The sequence below is a fragment of the Netta rufina genome (assembly GCF_964035555.1).
Source record: "Netta rufina genome assembly, chromosome: 1".
NCBI classification, from domain to species: Eukaryota; Metazoa; Chordata; class Aves; order Anseriformes; family Anatidae; genus Netta; species Netta rufina.
Window position 1 is genome coordinate 96,500,816 of NC_140123.1, and position 20,168 is coordinate 96,520,983.

A 20,168-nucleotide genomic window follows, 5' to 3' on the forward strand; every position below is an offset into this window, starting at 1 on the left:
GGTATGCTATTTTACCAATACATTCAGAGATCAATAACCAGAGGTGGTCAACAACGGTAGCAGAGGCCAGCAGTTTGGCCTGACAGCTAGGACATGACACCCTTAAGAGAGGACGGATGGGTTAACATCCACACGTCGTGATGATCCCAGCCACCTTTCTATATACACTAAAAGACATCTAACTTCCTAAGATCCTGTTGTGTGTGGCTGCTCAGGCTGTGCCTGAACAGGAAAAAATAGGCAGGAGTTGATGAATTTCTAAGAACCTTTGGCTAACCCTGAAGCAGATCCACTTGGGAAGCCAACCATGCTGATATGCTATGGAGTATTGAGGGCAAACAAGAAAGAAAATAGCAACATCCTGATGCACAATAGGCTGGCTCTGAGGGTATATACATTCTGTCCTCGACGCACAGGGATTAGGACAAGCTTCATCTTCAGGATTAGACCGATCACAAGGGATTTGTTAGATATCCGTGAGCTGAAGCCCAGCCTTTCATCATCATCATCATCATGTTTGCATAACTTCCATTGGCATTAGCAGGAACTAAACATTCCTGTGCACTGAGGGTAAGATGGAAATCATGAGTGATGGTGGTCAGGAAGGTGCTCGGTTGTGTTACACCTACTCAAAAAGGTGCAATCCCACACGCTCAGGATAAGGGGTCACAATCTGGGAGATGCCCCTGCAGCTACCTGTCCACCACATCAAACACCAGCTGAATCGCAGAGGAATATGCAGCTCCTTGAGGCTCCTTTCAAAAACCTGGCCTGGATTTCTGCATTGCATCCATGGTATTTTTTTCCCTAATTGTCTATTTATTTGTTACTGTAATTCATGCTGGTGAAATGGTACCATAAAAATGTGGTTCTAATTTCTAAACACTGAAATGAATGTTCACCATATTTACAGCTACTGAGTAAAATTAGGACAGCAATAAAATGTTAGACAATGACATTTAATGTTACTCCATTAATAGATTTTATCACTTTTTTTTTTAATCCTACCACAACAATGTGTATTTTCATATACATTATATTTAATAAAATGTATAGATATGGAATTAGGAAAACATGGGTTTAGTTCTATTTACATATTTTACTTGAAACAATTTTCTTAACAACATTGAAAAATAGAAACTTAAAGTTCTCTTAATTGTGTTTTCTGCCAGTTAGTGGTAAACAAATGCATGCCTTGGAAGTTAAACTCCCTCTAAAACGTGGTCAGTTGAAAGTTTCTAACTAAAGTGTGTATCTCTGTTTTTGTTTCAAAAAATACATAAGTATGTCTGTCATTTCTGATACAAAATTCTACACTATCTTCAATAAATAAATAATAAAGCGATTCTGAAAAGTATGAAATGTAAACTTTGTTGTCCCTCCAACATACTTTTTTTTTTTTTCCCATTGCTTGAAACATTACAGTGGTATTGTAGGAAATTATAATACACAGACACTTTCCAGCACAGTTTACACTTGTTACCATACTGCATCTACCTATTTGTTATGAAGATATCCTAATTTCCTAATGGAAATCAATAAGACTTGTAGTGCTAGAAAACACCGCCTATACAGGAAAGGTGGAAACCAGTACTGAAAGGACATGCAAGGAACATCAAAACCTAACAACAGGCTCCACAAGAACATTCACATGCTAATGAAACAGGCTGACACCTCCCATTCAGAAATAAAGTCATTACAAAAATACCAGTGTATGCATGATAGGTAATGAACAAAATGAATCCAGGCAGAACAAAGATGAATTTTACTCTTAAGGGGTCTACCGTATCTCAGGTCCGGGCTTAGTAAAGCACCTATGTGTGTACTTAAGGGAAACACAACATAAGTGCATGCTTAAAGCTGGGTGCTTTGCCAAACAGAGGAATTTTGCTGAATGTTGGCCTATATGTGTGTATTTGTTGAGTAAAACTCATGTAGAAACTTTTGATTCCCCAAGACGACAAGACTTTTACTTTGGGGTTACCCACTCTGTACAATCACGAACTCTCTGCTTCTCTTCATGTCTAGTATCGCTGCCACCACACTTGTGATCAACCCGGCTTGCAACAAACCCTGTTGTGAGCTACAGTATGCTATCACCCTTAATTCAGTAACATGATGTCAAATGCAGATAGGCACCGTGCAATTTAATAACGGGTCACCACTGATTGCTTGGCAAACTAGACTCTGCGGGGTAGAAATTAGCTTCCTGAGCCACAGCCATGATTTTTTTTTCTTCCCCACTGCAGGTGACGTATCATCCATCTGCGTTCACAATTAAGCAGCCGTAGTAAAGCAGTATTGAAGTGTTATAGCACAACATTCATCAGGGCTCTATATTCGATCCTTCACTCACTGTTCAAACATTTCTTCCGAAGGTACTGAGTGGGTGTACTCTTCTGGAGTGCAACTCATCTCTGTGCAGAAGGCCTGTACATATATTTATTTTGGGGGCAATGTGAGTCATGAAGTGGTATCTTAATAGAATCTTCTCTGTTTATAGATATAGACTATTTATTTTCTAAGTCTTTTCAGCATCAGCGTGAAGATCTTCAAAGATCTTCTTACTGCATAACTGCTTGTTCCATTCACAAAACATTTACACACCACCTTGCTGAGCAATAGGCACAGAATTCCTTAAGGGGGAAAACCCTGCAGAAAGCCTCCAAACATACCAACATTGCCTTCTTCTTGTAAATTAAAGAGTAGAGTAGCTGGAGCAAGCACAGAAACCTATGTGGTTTTCCAGCCTTTCAGACTGGAGCACGACAAACAACTAGGTTATTTCATAAACCCAGGAAACTAACATCAGGTTCCACATAGAGAAATTGAGGGAGATTTCCTCACTAAACTGGGACCCATTTTTCAGTGAGAATTATCAAGGCACAAAGATGCTCCTGTTTGCTTTGATAACCCTCTTGTGTGTGAAGGGCAAGCAGTAGTTTCATACCAAACCAATAAGGATTTAATGACAGCTTCTGCAGACACCTATTGCAGTGAACTCAGACTGAAAAAAAAAAACAAACAAAACATTGGTCCCTTTCCTTCTAAGGCTCATCAAACAATTGCAGGTCTAGTCGGACGACTATCTCTCCTGTTGGGACTTCATGCAGAAGGAGACACTTTGTAACTGGTCCCTTTGAACCCTGATCCTTCTTAATGTCTGCCACACGGATCTCTGTTCTGCCCAAAAAGTCTGAAATGCAAAAAGACAGCATGCTCAGAAACAGAACAACCATTTTATGTTCCAATAAAAATGCTATTTTGCAGGAGGAATTAAGCTTCCATCTACACATAACAAAAGAAGAAAACAAGTCTTCAGTCCAATTACACTTTTGCAGTTGAAATAGGTCAAATGCCTCCTATCTGCACAGAAGAGAATTTCATCTGGACCATGTTAGACAGCAGAAGTATTTAAAAATAAATGGTGCCACAAGCAGAAAAATCCACTGTGTACTTCACAGCTGCCTTGCTTAAGTAGCTTATTTATTTTATGACATGTTAGAGAAAAGGCTGAAGGTCACTGCACAGTTCGAACTGAGTGTGAAGCCTTCAGGAGATGATAGAGCCAAGGAATGCATTGCACTAGTGACAAGGTCACTGGGGCAATCTGCACTGGTCACATGAACGACAGTCCTATCCAAACACTTCCTCAGAGATTATGACTCCAAAATACACTCCTCGATGCTCAATACGTCTACTGCAGATTATGAAATAAGAATGGGGTAGGTTCAGTCTTGGGTTCATTTCTGCCACTTTCACTGCTTGTTACAGGAACCTGAAGACATTTCTTTTCTTCCTCCATGAATTTATCCATTAGCAAAGAGCAACCAGAGTTCCACCTAAAGGCTTAGCAGAAATGCAAACCACTCTTCAGTTGCTGTCAAGTTGCACAAGAAGGGAAATCCCCCAGAACAGATCTCCCAGTACTGGCATGACTAGACTGGGGAGTGAGGGTGAGTCAGGCCCCAAACATGCAAAGGGGCTCAATATTTACCTCAGCAAGCACACGCCTCTTCAAAATGGGAGACTTGAAAATACCCTTAGAAGGGTGGCTGCCCCCTGCTTACCATCTGGGGAGAACTGGTCCCTCTCAAACACCGTGATGCAGAGTACGTCCTGCTCGAGGTCCTTGATAAAGAACTGGCAGTTGGAGTTCCACTTGGGATTGAGGGTGTCCTGTATCGTCTTGGTAATGTGGCACTGAGAGCCCATCGTCACCTCACAGTATGGGTTACTCTTTCCTGGGAAGAAGGAAACAAACAGAAAAGTGTAAACACGTTTTCAAGTGTGCCTGAACATCCTCTTACTCCTACAGCCAACTGGTTGGGCAAAGATGGTGGCCTCACTGCCATTTCAGTAAACAGGGGCACAGTTCTGCAAGGTGTTGAGCACTTTCCACTTTTCATTTCAGGACTTTGTGGCTTATTATGTCTTTGATATGATTTGATTGACATCGTAGAAGCTAAGTTTGCCTGTACCAAATGCTCAAGTGCAAGACAACTGCATTGCCACTACTGAACTGCACAGAATCACCTCTATGTATTTCAAGTTCATTAAAACTGCTTTATTAAACAAAACCACGTTTTAGACAGAGCCTCCTTCAAAGTTAGTCTGACAAATAAGAATGTCTTCTTCACAGAGCATCTTATGCAGTGCAAGGCACTTACCATGGGACCTGCAAGGTTTTAGTTCAATGCCTTCAACAATATTGACCATCAGCCTCCCAATGCCTGTTGCTCTTTGCGAGCGAACTGTGATGAAACAGAAGAGGAGAGACAAAACTCATTAATGTATTTTCCTGCCCACAGACTTCCCCCCAAAGGATGAGAGCCCCTGCACCGCGTGCTGTACCTAAGTAGGCCTTTTCCCTCTTCTTCTTTTCCGTCTCTATGTAAAGTTCTGAAGCAGCTTTAATTTTCTGAACCCAGGCAGTCCTTCAGAAGGAAAGGAAAAAAAAAAAAGTTGCAAAATACCATTTCCATTTTTCCTCCCTGGTGCACTGCAGGCAAAAGTAAAGCTGGCCCTCTTTCCCAGCTGCTTGCAGTCTCAGGCCCTGACCCCACCACAGGCTGAAGCTGTCTCCCTGGCAGAGACCTTATTGCAATTCACAGCACCTGCAGAAATTTAATCATCCCAGCCTAGCAGATCCCGTCACACAATGCAAGCTCCAGAGAACTACGAACAGGAGAGGACATGGTGAGAAACCAAAAAGTAGAGATAGCAGGTTTGCTTTTCCCAAGCCTTTCATTGCTCAGAGGAAACAGCCCCAAGAGGAAGACATGGTGAGAGATGTGTGCCCTGGGAGGCACAGCCTAATGACTCCTGGGCTTTACTAACCTGCAGGGATTACGCTGCCTGAAGAACTGGCTGGGCTCAAAGAGGTTTTCAAAAGGGATGTCACTAAGAAGAAGGGGAAGCTTTGTAATTGTAGTTAGGGAAATAATTTCCTCCTTAAGAGTCTGTGTGGAAAGCTGGACAGAGAAAAAGCATGGAAGAAGGGGTCCTATGGACCTGAAGTGTTTGAAAGGATATCCTGTGACATACAAGGGAGCCCAAGACCTGAGTCAAGGCAAAATGAGAGAATAGAGCAGGTGTGAATCAATTTCTGATCCCAGAATGAATTGTTGCTGGTCTACAATGCACTGTGCCTACTTACAGTGGCCTGGATTTGGGTTTAAACATGCGCCTGTATTCTCCAGAGGCAACTGTTTAAGAAAACAAAACACTTAAGGACAATTTGTCTTCCAGCTCACCCCTAAATGGTAATTGGCAGCTTCAGAACTGTACCAAGATTTTGATCACATGGGTCTTTTAAGATTAAATGGGCACATAAATCACTCATTGATGTTAATTTTTTTTTGTCTGTTGCTCTTAATTAAAAACAAGTGAACGATCAAAACTTGGAGGTATCTCATCTAAAATTCTGCATTTCTGCTGAACAAACTGTCTAGGATAAAAGACAGTCAAAGGCTGTACCCCATATAAATAAAAGCATTTTACAAGAGTGCCTAAATTCTGACAGCAATTTCTGTGGTTCTCTCTATAGTGAGTGGAGCGAGCCAGGCACCGCCAGGGGGCGTTCAGCATTTGATTTGTCTGCTTCCACTGATGGGTCAGGGCAGCATCTCCCTTGAGTTCCTCAGGCTAGGTAGGATGAACGTGGATCAGAGTTTACATGTTTCTGACTACTGTAGTGAGTGCTCTGACCCACAACATGTGGTTATTGCTATAGTCTGATTTGCACAACAGATCCTAAGTTGAAAAGGCTGTGTCAATTTTCATCAGCAAGGAGCTAACCCTGATGCTCGTTCATTCTCTGGCATAGAGGGACAGACAGCGTCCCAAAGGACAATTGGGATCCATAAAAATACGTTTTTTTACAAAAATAAATACGTGTGTGTAACTGATAATGAATAATGCTGGCAGGCAGGCAGGGAACACCAATGTTTTATAATTTTTCATGCATTAGAATTTTTACAGGCAACACATTTGCAAGGTGGCATAATACTGTCAATATTATGTAAGATTTTTTGCTGGATTTCCAGCCTCCGTTTTTTTTCTTTCGTTTACCTTATATTGAAAAGGTTTGTCTGCAAAAATGTAAGTCAGCATAAGTCTTTTTAAGCTTGCCAGAGACACAAATCGTCAGCAGAGGTTTTGAGGTTGTCATTCTTCTCACTTATTCATTCTGAACTGAATCAGGTTAAAACTAACTGGGTTTTGTTTCGTGTGTTTTTGCTTCAAGTTTTAATGCAGACTTGTTCCTGAATCTCATTCAACATACAGTCATACAGATGCTTACACTGGCACAAAAACTCCGATGGATAGTAACAGAAGATAGGACTGAATCTCTTAGTTTCCTTATGCTAACATGAGATGTGAAATGTGGCCTATCATATCAGCCCTCCTAGCCATTTCATTGTTGGTCTTACTGGAATTCAGGAAGCATCATCATTTCTCCATCCTTTTCATGAGTATCACCACATTCTCAAGCACAAGGAATTCTCCAGTGTTGTGATATTAGCTGCTTGGAGACTGTTATGCACGTGTACATCAAATACATTTGCATCAGACTTTTCAAATTCAGGACTAACATGGCCTGTGCAGGTACTTACCTTTCATTAATGCTTTCAGCCCGGAGTGTATAGACTCTATCAATGTGGGAGATATGGAAGATGGGCTCATCTCCAGAAGGGTCTGTGGGTAATTTTACTAGTACCTCATTTAGAAAAATGGGCTGTAAAACATTAGGCAAAGCTAGAGTTCTGTCGCACAATATCCAAACAGATGCATTCAATAAAGAGCAATTCACAACAGATTTTTTTTGTGCCTACACTATCTTCTCCCCTTCAGCCTGCCTCCCGTCTTTCTTCAGATATGTCATTTTTTGAATTTTCTTTTTATTAAAGATATAGGTGCCTCCACAGTCTGGGAACATTTCTCTTGAAGTAATGCCTTATGGCGCATAGAAATCTCTCCTTTCCCACAAGAAGCAGCAAACACTACTCTCTTCATCACTCCCTGTTACACAACCTCTGTTGAAGAGGTTGTTTTAGCCAATCTTCAAAAGCATCTTCTCTCATCTAGCTAAGCAAACAACCAGCTTGCTCACCATCAGTCCCTGGAATCCCCAGCATATGCCAAAGCCTTCAAACCTCTTCTATATAAAGGCTACTGCCCACATGTCCATCATGCTGGCTGCTGCCTCCTATACCTCCGTTAGCATAAAACTATCTTAGTCACTGCTTAAGAATGGTACTTACAGTTTTGTACATTTTGTATTGCAGGTTAGACTTGGGGCTGAAGACCTTGTCTGTGCCAGAGGAGCCAAGAGGTTTTATGATCTGAGTCAGGAGGAGGAAATCGTTGAACAGAAAGCCATACAGTTCCTTGTTACTCTTGGCTTTATAGAGTTTCCCACTGTGCAGAAACTTGCGTGGTCCCAAGCAGTTTGTAACAGAATTAAATACGAGTTGCTGCGAAAAGTAGAAGAAGAAGAACAACGCACTGTATAAAGTAAAACAATCGAGGTTCCCCTGAAAGAGATCAAATATAGTTTTGAGTCCTGATGTTAGTTTTAAGTTGTGTCACAGGGATGATGAGCGATGTCTCTGCCTTGTGCATGATAAGCAGCGCATGTTATAGAAACACTATATGAAAATTAAGGCATCCCATCAGTTGCGCAGGGCATGTCTTGAGCAGTCAGAGAAAAGCCAAAAGCATTTGTGCCTCCTTTTGAGTTTCTCTGCCACACGCATGCATTTCTGTGACTGGAACCGAGCTGATGACGCAGCCATCTCCCTTCAGGCAGTAGTTATAACAAGCTGAACACAACTTTGACCCTGAAATAGTTAGATTTTGTAAGAAGAAAAGTAGTGCTCTCCAGTTCATAAACCAAGCAGCACTTACTATTTTTTCATCTTTTGAACTGAAAGCTCTATGTATATTTTGAAAATCAAGTTGTGATCTGTCTGCCTCTATCTTCACCAGTAACAGGGTATAATAACAGGATCAAAGTATCCTCTGTCCACCACAAATATTTTCATTATAGTTTCAGTAGAAAAGCTTAGCATGTTACCTTAAAAAACTAATGTGCATTAGCAGGCAGTGATTCTCTAGGTAAAGTCTTGAGAGAGACTTGATCAGCATTCTTGAGCTTTCAAAAAGTATACAAAGTTTTATCACAGAAAATAGTTTCTGTGATGAGTTTTAAAGAACTCCAGGATGGGCAGGCATAGCTTCAGGATGAGATACAGCAGTACAACTGTCGCTGTATTGTAAAGAGCTATGAAACTGAAAGGTGGTTGAAAATTGCAGCATTTAACCTGGCACTAGTCCAGAGGCAGGAAACAAAAGCAGCATTTATCACATAGAAGACAATAACAAGAGCAACAAAAAGGATTACATGCACGAGTGAAAGGGAACCAAAGAAGGATGAAAACAAATGAGTAAAGATTATATGATTTGATTACATCGTTTGTCCCTTGATGCAGTGCCATATGTGAGCCATGGGTTCTTCCCAAACAGTGAAGTGTGCCCACATTTGCATTACTCTAGATAGCATGTTGTTTACCTCCGACAGGCCTTCACACTGAACATGAGCCTGGATCCACTCCAGCCTATCTGAATTTTCTTTCTCCCGCACTCCTTCATTTACTTGAGAACATAATTCTTCCGCTTTCTCAAGAGCGTGCTTCAAGTGACTGTGGTCAGGGTGGTTTTCAGGAGTGTTTTCTATTATCTACAGGTAAATAAAATATGTTAGCTTTTTTTATTATCTGCAGTTAAAATGCATTCATCTTGACAGCCCTGAACTCTTGCTTCTTTTCTTAATTTTCATCAGAGCTAGCCAGCATGTTCCACATTTCTCTTCCTGCTTGACAAACACAAAAAATAAGAGACAAACTCACAGTTGGTATGTGAACAGCTGAAATTAGTGCCTGTCTGCAGAGCCTTTCCATCAGCACACTGCTCACTCTGCTGACATAAGTATGCAAATTCCAGCCACAGAAACATGTCCATGGCTGATTAAGGAGTCTCTTAAATGCCAACATCCAATTTGTAACTGGATTATTTCCTATGAAGGTCTGGGGTCAATTTCAATAGTATTATTCAAGATGATAAGTGTTAGGCAACAAATGAAAGTTAGGAAAGGGTTATAAATTATCCAGTAATGTAAGCTGTGCAGTAAGGTAACTTGCAACGATTTGGTATTCAGGCTTGCACAATGAATGCCATTTATGAGACTGTGGGGAGGGAATGACACTGGAAAAAGGCAAGGATGAGCATAAAATAGACCTAGTACTCCCATTTTCTGAGTTTTAAACTTTTCATTCAGCTTTTACTGCCTTTTGGTTCTTTATGTGCAAGTTTCACCTCAGTTTCTAGCAGAAATCCAGACTCATTTTTTTGAAGCCAAAGGAGTTTCTGCATTTGCTCTTAGTGTGATCAAATATAGAAGGGCACCCCACTTTCCCTAGTATATCAGATATCTAAGAGGGACAAAGCTCAACACAAAGAGGGAAACTATCCTGTAATTAAGCTGTAAGCAAAGCAGCATCAAAAACATCATCTTTGCAAAAGAACGTACATTTTTAATTATTAGTGGGTATCTTGTTACCCGTTGCATAGGCTTTAGTAGAAAACTTGATAGTGGCATTCCTTTACAGCGAGGATCCATTGCTAACCTCTGAAACATTAGAGAGGTAAAATGGTGTTAGTCAGTTTGCTTAAAACCCAGCAAAATAAGCTCCTCTAAGAAAGGAAAAGGCAACAAATGAACATAATGCTCCAACTAAATCTGTTAGATCACAAACAATGCAGTAGAATTTGTTGTATTTTACGAAGTATTCTTCACCTATCTTGCCTGTACAGGAGAACGGCCCCTTATTATTATTATTTTTCCAAGTCCCAGCACGTTACTGCAAAACCATTTCTAAACAAACTATTTTACGGCTCCACAGTTTTTTGAAAAAAGGTATTCCTTTAATGAAAAAATGCATTCCTTAAATGAGTGCTTAAGTCTGAAGACTCTTCATTCTAGCCCAAAAGAGGGAGACTATGCATGGGAAATTAGAAAAGCAATGAGCTAAACTTATGGTGAATATTATTCATGGTGTTTGCTTCTTCTCTTACTTTAACGAACTCCTTGAACTCAGGGACTTCATCTGTTTTCTGCTGGATGAGGGCTGCCCCATTCAGCTGGCAGCTACAGAACCGAATGTACGGCTGCATGTGTGGCAGCTGGGCTGTCAGTATGTCACCAATCATTTTCACTGGCATCTTCTCCCCAGACATCTTCTTACGCACTCGCAAAGCCCTAAACATGAAAAGGTCATGGGTGTTTTATACGCAGGTAGACCACTAAACAACAATTCCTGATTTATAAAATAAATTATTTGCTTCTTATTCATTACTGAAATGACAAGACCTCTGAATAATAAATAGATCAGCCACAAGACTTACTGCATATTGTAAGAACATAACAATCAATTTTGTACCCTTGGCCAACATCATTTCCCTCCTGAGGTCACCAAACTGTAATTTGGTATTAACTTATCACAAAGCCAGATCAGATACAACATAAAAGGGAATGCAATTTCCCTTTCTATTCATTTAGAGAGGACAGATATGCTCTTGAATGAGGGATAAAAACAGTACCACTTTCTTAAGCCCAAAGCTACCCAGTTTTTAGCCTGGTTTCCTAAGGAAAAGGAGGTTTGTTGTTATCAAGCTGCCTTTGTCCTACCACTGTCATAACTTATCATATTGGTGGCCATTTTCAAACACATTCCACAAAAGAGGAGATATCTCAAAATTTCTAAGTCTCTATAAGTTCAATAAAAAATAGCAGCTCAGTAGGGGAAAAAAAAGGAAGTTTATTAATCCTCCTGCTTATGAACATGAAGGTTTAACTCAATCCTTACTCATTTTGTCTGGCAATGGCCAGATGAGCAATCAGATGAGCATGCCTCCAAACCAGCCACAGAATTTACTGTGCCTTGCTGAAGCAGTAGGGATGAGTGAGAAAGATGCAGGTGGGAAGACAGGATCCACCAGAGGCCACAGAGAATGAAGGGAGAAATAAGGGTACTTGCACTGTGTGGAGTGTCATGGTAGAGAGTTGGGGCTGCAGTAGTTGGAGACTTTGGAAGGAAGGGTGCAGGGTACACTGGACACAAATCCATAGGAAACCAGGCTTTGTTGGCGACGCTTCTGACAAAACAGCTCATTCAGATGTTATAAGCCTACAATAACTAAAGGAATACATCAGCTAACTCAGAATTAGGGAGGCAGAGACTGTTGTACTTTGCTTTCCAGTCACAGGTAATAGGACTGGAACTGGGTATTGGGCTGTGACAGAGATAATAGGAAGTAAACGTATGGACTGTGGGTAGCCTTGACAAGCACTGCTCTTCAGGAGAAGTTGACCTTGCCTTCTGGAGCATGGGCACAGCAAGAGCAAAGTACGTGCAAATACTCTTTTGGTGACTATTTTTGTAAGTGGCAAATATTTTCATGCAGCTAAAAGTAAAACGGGGGGGGGGGAGGGGGGGGAAAGACCATGATTTTTTAGTTGCTAAGTACGGGAGGGGAAAAAAACTTACTTCAGTAGTTTTATATTGCACATAATCAGTTCCTTCCAATTAACAAAAATCATAGCAACTTCTTTTTCTGTTAGCAGCTCAGATTCCATTAGTGGTTTCTGGAAGATCTATAGATTTAGAAAATTAAGCAATTTAGAAAGCATGTCTTAAGCATAATCAAAGTGACTAAGGCTGATGATGTCTAAGACTTCCTTAGTCTGGAAGCAAGACAACGTTACATCAGAGTAGCACATGATACTCCGTGGAACAGACATCAAGCGTGCACTGTGCCCTAAAGGTCCATGGTGTTCCCTAACAATATCTTTGTAAGAAGCATATTTATTTAAAAGAGAATGATCTGAATTGGTGTTGGTGGTGTTCATTATGACCTGGATAACCTGTTTTAAGCTTGGGAATTTTAGTCAGAAGTCTCCTGTAAAATATCCCAGAACTACTTTGATAATACAACTGAAAATACATGTGAATTTGGACTCCTTTATGGAAGTTGTGATTTACCTTATAGTGTCTCAGGCTTGCATACCTTGACCTCTTTTTCAAAAAAGAGCCAGGTTTGTATACCTTGATCTCTTTTTCAAAAAAGAGCTTTCACTCTCTATGAAAAGAATTACCCACAGCAAAAGCCTATACAAATTCCTTTTTTTTTCACATGTGAGATGTATTTTGTAACATTTAAAGAGAAGCAGAGTAAATGATAACTGAGTGCCACTGTGAATGTGGAAACTGGCGCATAACACGCCTCAAGCTTTAGGAGCTTACACGTGAGAAACAAAACTTCAAAATCTGGAGTGAAAAGTGTTTACTGGAAAGATAATGTAAACATCAGTGTTTTGGTGATGGTAACACAAGGGTTTACCACTAGTTACACACACTCCATATATAGTTACACACACTCCCATATAGGCATATATGTATGTATGAAGATTTAATACAGATCATTCCTAGGAAGTCCAACAGACCAGTGATGTCAAATGACTTTGCACAGTGAAATTATCAATCCATTCAAAAACATGAGTGAATAAAACCTCCTCCTAAAAATGCTGCGCCTTCTTACCTCCGTGACCAACTGCAGATCATTTACATAGTTCTCTTCTGTGACAATGAGCTCATGGATGTACCCCTGCCTTTTCCTTTCAGTAGGTGTCAACATATCCAGAAGATGCAAGTCTGCACACCCTGGAAAACACAAAAGAATCCTAGATTTCACTTATGGTCACTTTCAAATTGATCCAGATTTGTAGTAGGTCAAATAATGCTTAATGAACAGTAACTACTGCCTCTCCATTTAATCATAATTCACATGTAATGGCACAATGCTTACAATACTTGATCCCTTAGTGACTCAAAACATTGTCTTTGACTTTTTCTTTTTCTTTTTTTTTTTTAAATCAAGGCCATTTCTAGGTGATAATTAGTTAATAAGGCAAGTGAATGGAGGTCTGTTAGAATGAAAGCATGCAGTCCAGACACAACTAAAGCAGACTTCCCTGTGGCATTAACAGGATTTCTAAAAATGTCTCTTCTCTGGTGGCAAACCTTAAAGTCCTCCTCACCACTACCTGCCCATTTCCAACCTCTCTCCGAAGTTCACTGTCCCTTTAGGTGTGTCATTCAGCTGGAACCACACTGTAAAATAAATCTCCAAATGGATTACTGTTAATAAAAAGGGGGGCAAAGACTTCACCTGGCTTTACTGCCAAAGAACATACAGCTTTGTTGCTTTGTCCTAAAAAGGAACGGAATTAAGGAAGAGCACTATAGTGACCCTTAATGCTCTGACGGGAACTTTGGAATTTCAGCCGTCAGCATATTCATACTCTGAATTCAAGTTTAGCCTTAATCAATCTAGTCAAAGTAGGCATCCTCAACAAGATGGTACTGTAGGGTTTATTTACTTCTTCACATTTCAATTAAAAATTACTTCAAAATTTTTGAAGGATCTGAGCAAAAACACATGAAGGTCAATGGAGATCACCTCACACATTTCACTAATTTATAGACCAAGCCAAAGGGGTTGATTATTGTTCTCCTCTACCTTTAAAAGCATGAGAAAAATTGGTAATAAAGAATTCATCTTCTACCATTTTTTCCTTCTCTTTTTGAAAACCACCGCCTGTGTATTTGTCCTCTGTAGATTCTTGAATTTTTATACTACAATAAATTTCAAATTTCACATTCTATTTTCTATTCTGAAATACAACAGAATGTTTAGTTACATTTTTCCCTGTAAGATAGTATTTTTTCAACACAGATCAATTCAATTCTTCTGAAACTGGCAAGCAAAATATTTTCTTCCCATCTTAACACTCTTAACACTATTTTTGTTATGTTTCTGTATAAAAAAATGTATTTCAAAAATAAAAGTTGCTTTGAAGAAGGTTTAAAACGTTTTTCTTTAAGTATTGACTATGACACAATCAAAACTCTTCAGTTTAATTCTTTCCCCAACCCCTCAATAAAGTACTGGCAAATTCAGTATATTCCCCATCAAAACAGTTTTTCCTACTGAAGAAGATCTGACTGAAAACATTCAGTGAGACCTTTGCTTCATGGAGTCTTAAATGGTCAAAGCTTTTTATTTTTAACTGTTCACCGGCATCAATCATGACACCAATACAATGAGATCTAATGGGTGTATTTTTAGTTCAGACGTTCTCAAATGCTTTCATAAAGCAAACCACCACTGCTCCTAATGATATCATGCCCTGGACAACTCTTTCAGTTCTTTGCACATAAAGTTTATAAGTAGATGGTATCTCTTGCATTGTTAGCATTTCCTACATTTTTAGCTTCCTGAATGTAATTCAGGAGCTGATTCTGCACAATGCAACCAGCACGGTCCACAAGTATCACCATTAAATTTTTCATGAACTACTTTTGGAACAACTTGCTTTAACTAATCTGTGCTCCAGAAAAGGTCATGAAAAGTTTGATTAAAAAAAAAAAAAAAAAAGTAGATACAGACAATCAAGGTAATTTCCCCTATATTAGGATGAGCACAGATCAGAATGGAAGCGTAGCATACTGATAATGCTCCTTTGGGATTCTGTATATTGCAGTCCTTTAAAAGACACAATTCAAACATTGCTCAAAATAAAAAGGTTGGTTTTGAGAAATATCAATTATCAACTTAATGTCAAAATAATCAAAACACCAGGCACTTTTCAAAAGCCAAAAGTTTCAATTCTGTTTAATAAATGACTGCTTCAAAGCGTTCTCTTAGTTATGTAAATCAGAGGTCTAATGAACAGAATCAGTTCTCCCCAAGCAGTGTCAGCTTCATTAAAAGTGAACAAAGTGCTTAATGATTTTTCTCTAGAGACTGGGGAATTTTAGTGTTCAAAGATGCTGATGACCTTGCATTGAAGTGTTGTTTCCAACCACGAGCCTTTTAGAGGAAGCATTTAACATTTTGAACCACAATATTTAAGTGGCTAGCTTGACAGATAGGCAGCTGGGACTGAAACGGGCTACTTTGAACTCCAACAGATGGCCTGTCTTTGAACACTACGTATTTGGGAAAATAGCCTACTTCAGTTAGAACAGAATATGCAGGAGGGACTTTTCTCATAAAGGATTTTCTTTATTAGGTACACAAGTACTAAGAATTTTCTCATCTTTGCATCATAAGCACCAAACAAGAGCTGGGTTCCTTTTCAAGTTGAAATGTCAAGGCCATGGGGCTCTAGCTAGTTATTCATGGAAGGCAAAGTACTGTGTAAAGTACTTTTATGAACATCCAAATTCCACATGCAGCTGTAATAATATCATTCATTAATTCATTCCACTAAAAGAAACTCCTTGTGAAGTGTTCTTGATATCAGACATTTCCCTGGACAAATGGGAATGTTCTGCAATGGGTGAAGTCCAGCACCTTACCTTAGCATAGAGCTGGTTGGTATTTAGTTTAAGGCTCACAGTCATTCAGCACAAAGCCATTCAGCTACTTAAAATTAAGCACTGGAATTTGCCTTTTTAGTTATCAGAGTTCACCATTTTATTGTATTTTCTTTCCAACTCTGCAAAAGTGTTGGATTCCATCTGAAAGGCTGCAGAAGCTGAATTTGATTCTTTAACTACAAAAAAAATCTAGTAAATTCAGAAAATAATGGAAAACTTAGGATAGCTAATTCAGTGTGTTCACAGTGCAGTGAATACAAATTTCTGCCCTTCAGTTGAGTAACATCTATGAATCCAAGCAGTGGCACGCATGCATGCTCACCAGACTGATTATTGTGTCTGGACTTACAGAACCAGCCTACGAGTTTTGTACCTAGAAACCTGTCCTTTGATTTCTCATCACCATGGGACCTGCAGAACTGAGGGCTTCTAGAAATGTAAACACAATAATTTAAAATATCATTCCAAAAAGTAAGAGTGTTGTTCCCTTTTTCTTGCAAAGACAGCCTCTTCACAACATGGGTCTTAGCTAATCGCTAAGCCAGAAAGCAATCCACCATAGATCGTGTTTCTTCAGAAACAGAGTTCTGCTGTGGAAATCACTGATCTATATAGATAGGCACAATTTCTGATTTCTTCTAATCTGGGGAAATTTTCTAAACAATGTAGCTGCCAGATTTCACCATAAACTTCATACTGGCCCAGTCCGTAACGACAAGATCACAGTAGACAGGAGTCTGTTCTATTATAGGGAACCAGAAGCAGTAACAAATTACATCACGGTTTTCTTCCAAAAGCTTAAGCAAGGAGAAATTGCACACCTGGCACCTCAGTAGCATTCCTTCCCTCAGACAGATTACAGTGTTTGAGCATTCATTCCTCTTATCAACCCACTTCAGATACAACCACCAATTTCCTGCGCACATCTCGTGGGATGGGCCTGCTGCTGAGACTATTTCAAGCTTTTGCTGAGGACAGCTGGTGATCCAACAGACCTTTCCTTCTCTATCTTCCGTGATGCAAAATTACATTTCACAGCTATTTTCAGTGATTTCAGCATGTTTAGAATATCTTAACAGGACCACTATGCCCACTTACTGGTACAGCAGAGCATTTCCCCCGAGGACGTACAGAAGTAGGATGAAGAAACAAGTCTGGAAAGTCCCACTTGCAAAATACTAAACACAGCTTTGTTTTCGCTAAGACCAGGCACCAGCAACACATGTACCTCCTCCTCCTGTTCACACTGATCAGCTATTACCAGGGAGAGGGAATGCCACTGCCAACCCACACAGGCCAAAAAAATAAACTCAAGGATCTTGTGTAACATTTATTATTATTTTTTTTTAATTCTAAAACATGCCCTAGTGCTAAATGCTAGCTGTGTAGTATTCAAAAATATACACTTTTGATTCGCTACCATCATCTTCATTTTGCAATAGCAAAATCTTTCTGCAGTGTTTTGCATTAGTACCTTATTTTCTATGCAAAAATTTGTTTTAGAATTAAATCAAGGGAAGGTGGGGAAGAAGACGGGTGAGACAGTTGGGAAGGAAACCTTCTAAATCCTTTCGGAAACTAAGAGAACACGTCTGCCACTCCCCTTCCAGAATCCTCTAAGGGAGAATAAAATCCTGTGTGTCCATCTTAAAATATATAGAGGCAAGGATATGGATACACCTAAAAATATATAGTGGCAGACTTAACCGATTCCTGGACTGGTTTATCACATCAGATAACTTGAAATCTCACCTCTGAATTACGACCCAGGACCTATCTTGAGCCCCTGACCACTTCCTGTACGGTAACAGCAAATCAGTCAAGAGCATCAGGCACAGGTCCAATCTGAAGGAACTGCACAATCCAGTCTTAAAATGGTGTCAGCAAAAATAAAGATGTCATACAGGTACTTCAGTTGGGGTCAGAAATATCAAGTAGTCTGACAGCTCAAACGTTTTATTAAAATTTCACTTCCTCATACCAATATCCAGCCATCACCTTTCCCGGCTTCAGGTCTTCTCCTCTAAAAAAAAGCTTAAATGAAGTAATCAAACCAGATGGATTTTAATGCTCATCTGGATCCAGAATTACTCCAACATATGATACTATTTAGCAGAGAAAACTGAACTTGGCAGAGAAGAATGTGATGGGAAAGAAAAAAAAAAAAATGAAACCAGGTTTCAGCAAGTAGGGCCAGGGCACAGAAAACCTTTGTCTGTGGCACTGGTGTGAGCCTGGTTCAGAGCAGTGCTTTGCTCGTGCCAGCACCAGTTCACAGCTGTATGCTGGTGGGTGTCAGCAGAGCTGGCAGCATCAGGGGGTACAAACCAAACACGCAGGTCAGGAAGTGAATGGAGGATAAGCAGGGAGCTTTCTTCTTGCTGCTGGTACAGCTAGCTGCTGCTGAGGGGCCTGACTCAAAAAGGTAGGGGAGACATGAAGAAACAAATGAGAAACTTATGCTGGAAAATGGAGCCAAATCCTTTGATCACAGTCTCACAGGGCTATGGGGAATCCAGCATCTTCTAAAAACTCTAAACTCACTTGCTGTAGAAGAGCTACCTCAGGTATAAACATCCTTCCACCTAAACACACTATCAGATACCTTTTCCATGAAATGTTTAATTCAAATAATTCCACAAGATTAAACTTGTTCTAAAATCTGACTTCCTAATCTGTGTTCTTCCACAGGCTTAATAGAAGTTACAGAAGAAGAGTTATAGGTGTGATTCAAATTAGTTTCTGGCTCCACACAGACATTGCATTTCTGTGCTGAATTTCTGTGCTGAGGTGAAGCACTTCGGCTAGTTCTTGGGTTTTGTTCTCTTTTTTAACAAGGTGGAGGGGAATGAAACAGCCATGAAACTTGCTGTAACAAATGGTGGAAATTTGTTGCCTCTATCAGAATTATGTCTACACATCCTACTAACATTACTAGGTTAAGCCAGATAAAGTTAAGGTGACTCTCACAATTTCTCCTCATGTAGACAATAACTTGAAGTGAGTCCTTGAGTCCTTATCCACGCAAAATATTCCTTTGCAAACTAACAACCAGTACAAAAGCCGGTGAGATCTACATCCAGGAAATGAAGTCTTCATGAAAATACTTTCTAACTTCATCAAAGACAATCTTCTGAAAATGTTCTTTCAGGGTTTAAAATCAAAAGGTCTTAGCTTTCTCTGTTTAGCTTACCATAAACCGATCAAATAATATTTGAGATATGTTGTAAGGAGTTAAACAGCCAGAGACAACAATCATGAAGAACTGAACAACTGCTTTAAAAACAGAGAACAAAACCAGAGCATGCAGCTACTTTGCTGCCTTGCAGGAAGGTTATGGTAATTGACTGTTTTAAAATGTGTTCAGTGAACTCATGGGGACTGAAGGAAATACCACTGAAACTCCAAAGAACTGAGATTTAAATAGAACTGGTTCTGAATGCAAAGCAGACCATTCTTGATAAACCGGCATCGCGGCCCCTGAGTTGCCTTGGATAGGTTTGAAGGATTGGAACTGACACTAAAAAATCCCTTGAAATGCTTCCTGAGCATCTCAACACAGAGGAAATTCTTCTCTAGACAAACAGAGAAACTGTGAAGGAAAAAAAACCACCACCAGTTGCAGTAATCCCTAAATCTAGTCTCATCTACATCCCTCAGTTGACAGCTCTTCTTCCTGATTTGATGCAACAGTACCAGGGGCTTCACAAATCAAAATTAATATAAAGAATGCATTCAATTGATTAGGCAGTAGCGACACTGCTCTTGCTCTTTTTCTTAATGTTGACTTAAGATGACTTAAATCTTCATTAAGATTTCATCAAAATGGAAATCATCTGAATCGTTTCTTATCTTTGACAATGTAGATCTTGTTTCAGCCCTGACTGGGATTAGCGTTTATTGGCTTTGCAGCCAAAAATTCAAGAACTGAAGAGACAAAAGTGGGCACATCTCCATCCCAGAAGGCAAGTGTTTTTTCCAACCAGGTTTGCTTGCTGCAGTCCGGATCTGTGGCTTTTGGGAGGGGATTGTGTGGTTTATGAGGTTAAAGGTCTTTTCAGATGAATTAGTGAAGAGTAGAAAGTCAAAAGTGGATCGAGACACAACCCTGAAAAACTATTCTTTTTGATGGAAATAATCCATTTTCTTTATTAAAGAATT

The 20,168-nt window shown here is 39.8% G+C and overlaps 1 protein-coding gene across 4 annotated transcripts in view; it reads right to left on the reverse strand.

Annotated features, from left to right (window-relative positions):
- Positions 1-943: 943 nt before the first annotated feature.
- ITSN1 (intersectin 1) overlaps positions 944-20,168 on the reverse strand; it is a 123,111-nt gene continuing 103,886 nt past the window's right edge. For 3 of the 4 annotated variants that reach the window (XM_084283565.1, XM_084283563.1, XM_084283562.1), the window contains 11 exons: positions 13,162-13,283; positions 12,111-12,217; positions 10,639-10,822; positions 10,094-10,192; positions 9,077-9,244; positions 7,767-7,979; positions 7,119-7,240; positions 4,855-4,937; positions 4,671-4,754; positions 4,071-4,244; positions 944-3,196 (listed from right to left, as the gene is read on the reverse strand). In XM_084283565.1, the coding sequence (XP_084139691.1) occupies positions 3,048-3,196; positions 4,071-4,244; positions 4,671-4,754; positions 4,855-4,937; positions 7,119-7,240; positions 7,767-7,979; positions 9,077-9,244; positions 10,094-10,192; positions 10,639-10,822; positions 12,111-12,217; positions 13,162-13,283 (1,505 nt within the window). In that variant the 3' untranslated portion in view covers positions 944-3,047. The remainder of the gene's footprint in view (positions 3,197-4,070; positions 4,245-4,670; positions 4,755-4,854; positions 4,938-7,118; positions 7,241-7,766; positions 7,980-9,076; positions 9,245-10,093; positions 10,193-10,638; positions 10,823-12,110; positions 12,218-13,161; positions 13,284-20,168) is intronic. The other variant, XM_084283564.1, reaches the window with a different exon arrangement.